This window comes from Hordeum vulgare, chromosome 6H (assembly GCF_904849725.1).
Source record: "Hordeum vulgare subsp. vulgare chromosome 6H, MorexV3_pseudomolecules_assembly, whole genome shotgun sequence".
Taxonomy (NCBI): domain Eukaryota; kingdom Viridiplantae; phylum Streptophyta; class Magnoliopsida; order Poales; family Poaceae; genus Hordeum; species Hordeum vulgare.
Genome location: NC_058523.1, coordinates 115009702 through 115013340, shown reverse-complemented (window position 1 = coordinate 115013340; position 3639 = coordinate 115009702). Strand labels below are relative to the sequence as shown.

The 3639-nt window shown below is 51.9% G+C and overlaps 1 protein-coding gene across 1 annotated transcript; it reads left to right on the top strand.

The window, feature by feature from the left end:
- The first annotated feature begins 405 nt into the window (after positions 1 to 405).
- On the top strand, positions 406 to 2317 carry LOC123403366 (probable N-acetyltransferase HLS1-like). The gene is made up of 3 exons (XM_045097304.1): positions 406 to 674; positions 845 to 1008; positions 1143 to 2317. The coding sequence occupies exons 1-3, from the start codon at positions 414 to 416 to the stop codon at positions 1990 to 1992; spliced, it is 1275 nt and encodes a 424-aa protein (XP_044953239.1). The 5' UTR covers positions 406 to 413; the 3' UTR covers positions 1993 to 2317.
- The last annotated feature ends 1322 nt before the right edge of the window (positions 2318 to 3639 follow it).

The following is a 3639-nucleotide window of genomic DNA, read 5'->3' as shown; positions in this document are numbered from 1 at the left end:
CTGCATGTGTCCCGAAACATCGCGCGACAGAGCAGATAAGAACAGGCGTATATTTTATTTCGGGACTGGCTTGCTTGCCATCATACTCAATCAGACACTAAGCTAGTCCTCCAAGCTCACAAGCTCTTACACACTTTACAAATTAAGATGCACGATTATTTTAGTGCCCTTGTGTCCCACCACGCGCCCTCTCCCTGCCCTTGGCTCTCCCTGTCAACCTACGTGTATAAATTCCCAGTTCCTTCCCTCCAAGCAGATCACAAGCAGCAGCAGCAGCAGCAGAAGCAGAAGCACTCCACCAAGAGATTGCTACGGTCTCACAAAACCGCAGAAAAGTTAGCTGCATATATACATATATCGATTGGTGTTCGTAGAGAAGCTTGAGAGAGAGAGAGAGAGATTATTGATTCGACATGGGCGAGGGCGAGGAGAATAGGAAGGAAACGATGGCGATACGAGTGAGGGAGTTCGACATGGAGAGGGACCTGGCGGCGGTGGAGGAGCTGGAGCGCCGGTGCCAGGTCGGCCTCTCGGGCGACCAGGCGGACGGCGACGATGGCGGCCCAAAGAGGTGCGGGAGGAGGAGGAGGAAGAAGAAGGGCATGTCGCTCTACGTGGAGCAGATCGGCGACCCGTTCGCCCGGGTGCGCCACTCGCCGGACTATGTCATGCTGGTACGTTGCAACAACTAGGCTACGCTTACCCCTGCTGCTGCCAATGACACTTGTCCGGCTACACGACGCTGCCTTGACAGTGATGTTGTGCAGCAAGATGAAGTGCTAAGAAAGTGTGAGCAACAAGGTTAACTAACCGTGTGATAATGCTAATATGGTGCTGGCTGTAGGTTGCTGAGTATGGGGAGGAAGGAGGAGCCGGTGAGGCGGTGGGCGTGATCAAGGCCTGCGTCCGGACGGTGAGCCGAGGGAAGACGAAGACCAAGACCAAGACGAAGCAGCAGTTGGCCAAGGTGGCCTGCCTCCTCGGCCTCAGGGTCTCCCCGTCTCACAGGTAAACAAAAAAATATGTGTTTGTACGACGTAGCACGCCGTGCGCACGTGTGCGTGCGGCTATCTTGCTAGCTGCATTTGCATATGCGAGGAGCTGTCGTTGTGTCTGGTGGCTCACCGTGCGTGTGCGTGCAGGCGGCTGGGGATCGCGACGGAGCTGGTGAAGCAGGCCGAGGCGTGGTGCGCGGCGAGGGGCGCGGCGCACGCGACCATGGCGACCACGGCGTCCAACGCGGCCTCGCTGGCGCTCTTCGCGGGGCGCTTCGGGTACGCGCCGTTCCGGCGGCCGGTGTTCCTCGGGCACCCGGTGCACCGGCACCCCGCGCGAGTCCCCGCCGCGCACCGCGTGCTGCAGCTGCCGCCGCCGCTCGCGGCCGCGGCCTACGGCGCGCTGCTCTCCCCGGCCGAGTTCGTCCCGGCCGACCTCCCCGCGCTGCTCGCCCACAAGCTCACCCTCGGCACGTACCTCGCCGTCGAGCGCGCGAGCCCGGACCCGTCCCACCCGCCGTCCTTCGCGCTGCTCAGCGTCTGGGACGCCACGCGCTCCCTCCGCCTCCGCGTCGCCGGCGCCGCGCCGCTCCTCCGCGCGTCCCTCGCCGCCGCGCGCGCGCTCGACCGCCACGCGCCGTGGCTGCGCGTCCCGTCGCTCCCCGACGTGTTCCGACCCTTCGGCACCTACCTGCTCTACGGCCTCCGCATGTCCGGCCCCGACGGCCCCGCGCTGCTCCGCTCGCTCTGCCGCCACGCGCACAACGTCGCGCGCAACAACCCGGCATGCGCCGTCGTGGCGGCCGACCTCGGCCCCGATGACCCCGCCGCCGCCGCCGTACCGCACTGGCCAAGCTTCTCCTGCGACGAGGACGTCTGGTGCGTCAAGAAGCTCGGCGGCGCAGCTGACGGCGATGGCAATGCCGGCGACGATGACGACGACTGGACGACGGCGCCACCGGCTGACGTCCTGTTCGTGGATCCCCGGGAGTTCTGACGCCGACGACCTTCCAGAATTAATGCCATCCGTTTTGATTTCTGCCGACGACGGTGTAGATACATCATATACTCAAATAGCTAGACTGACATTTGTATGGTGCAAATTGATGCAGCATCCCTCCCAGGTAGCGCAGTAACCAAAATTAGCACTGGACAATATGGTCAGCTCCTGACTCTGTCAACTTGCTTGTTCATCTGTCTGACAGATAGAAATAGTAGATGGACCCATGTACAATATATTAACTATTATAAGCAAAAAAAGAGAAACTGACAGTCGACCACAGAATAGAAAAAAAAATATTGGGAATAAATTTATGAAACATTTTTTAAGGTACAATTTTTAGTTTCTTCAAAATTTGAATGGATCGCCATATTGTGTTCATACTATCAATGATATGCACTAAGAACTTGAAGTGACGAGAGTCAAGTGTTAGCGGTGGAGATTAACAGCAACCAACTGACAATAATTTAGGGTATCTAATGAGAAAACAAGTAGCAATCACCAGATGTCGCGGAGAAGTTATGCAGTGCATATCATTGATAGTATGAACACAACAAAAGGATGGTAATAAGTAATGGTTCCACTGGTTGTATATTCCAGCCAAATCATCTTTGCTGCAAAAGATCAGATATGCTAACACCAAAGCCCAGAAACAGAAGGCTCTTACAACAATTTGATGGGTCCAGTTCAACTGCCAGTCCACAAAAGAAAGAACCCATTTTGAGACCACATCGTACCTACCCCGTAAGGCATAAAAAGGAGCTCAAAAACTAATCAACATATAGGACCTGAAAAAATTTCGTCGGCCCTGGTCACAGAGCGTGTTTTCAGACAATCAAAACAGAAACAGCTGAATCTACACAAATGATGAACAAATTAATCATCTGTGTTTGATAAGTGTTTGCACAGAAAGGAATGCATAGAATAACACAACTGACGCACAAAAAACAATTGAGCGATTCAGAATATGTTCTAAAAATAAAGAATGGAATGCAACCTAGGATAAACTACATTGACACATTCAATGGAGCAACCGCTGATGCAACAAAGACAAAACATATGGAGGTCAGAATAGAGGTGCATATAATTCTTTCCAAGTGCACTAAGAAAACAAACAGATGGTTATTCTTTTATTACAAATGGATTGAATTTTTTTATGTCACATCGTTGTATATTTTTTCAAAACTACCCAAAGAACATTCTTCGCATTTGTCCTGGTCTAAAGAACTTTAATGGATAGGAGGCTACAAATTAAAGGCAAAAGCATATCTATTGTTGGCTATCATATGCAGATTGAGAATAAATTTTATGACTATGTCATGACACCATACCTGCGCCTAATAAAGACTGCAATATGGACAATAATGCGCACAATAAGTCCAATCTGCTTGCATGACACTATGCACCTAATTCTAATATGAACGGCAATTTGGCCAAGGAAAAACAAAATATCAGTCCAATCAGATAGTGAGCCACTCAAGGAAAGAAAAAACAGATCTTACAGAAAAAGGGGCGGAAAGGGATACATAACAGCAATCCACTTTAGACGCCCTTGTAGGTGCATCAGGAATGTACCAAAATAATAACTGAAAAGGGAAAATAAATAGCTAGTATACATATGCTAGAAGGAATCAAGGAACAAGG

Excerpts from the sequence above, each read along its gene's own strand:
- LOC123403366 (XM_045097304.1), top strand. The coding sequence starts at position 414 with ATGGGCGAGGGCGAGGAGAATAGGAAGGAAACGATGGCGATACGAGTG. Across the intron at positions 675-844 it reads CGCCGGACTATGTCATGCTG|GTTGCTGAGTATGGGGAGGA; the intron begins GTACGTTGCAAC and ends TGCTGGCTGTAG. Across the intron at positions 1,009-1,142 it reads AGGGTCTCCCCGTCTCACAG|GCGGCTGGGGATCGCGACGG; the intron begins GTAAACAAAAAA and ends GTGTGCGTGCAG.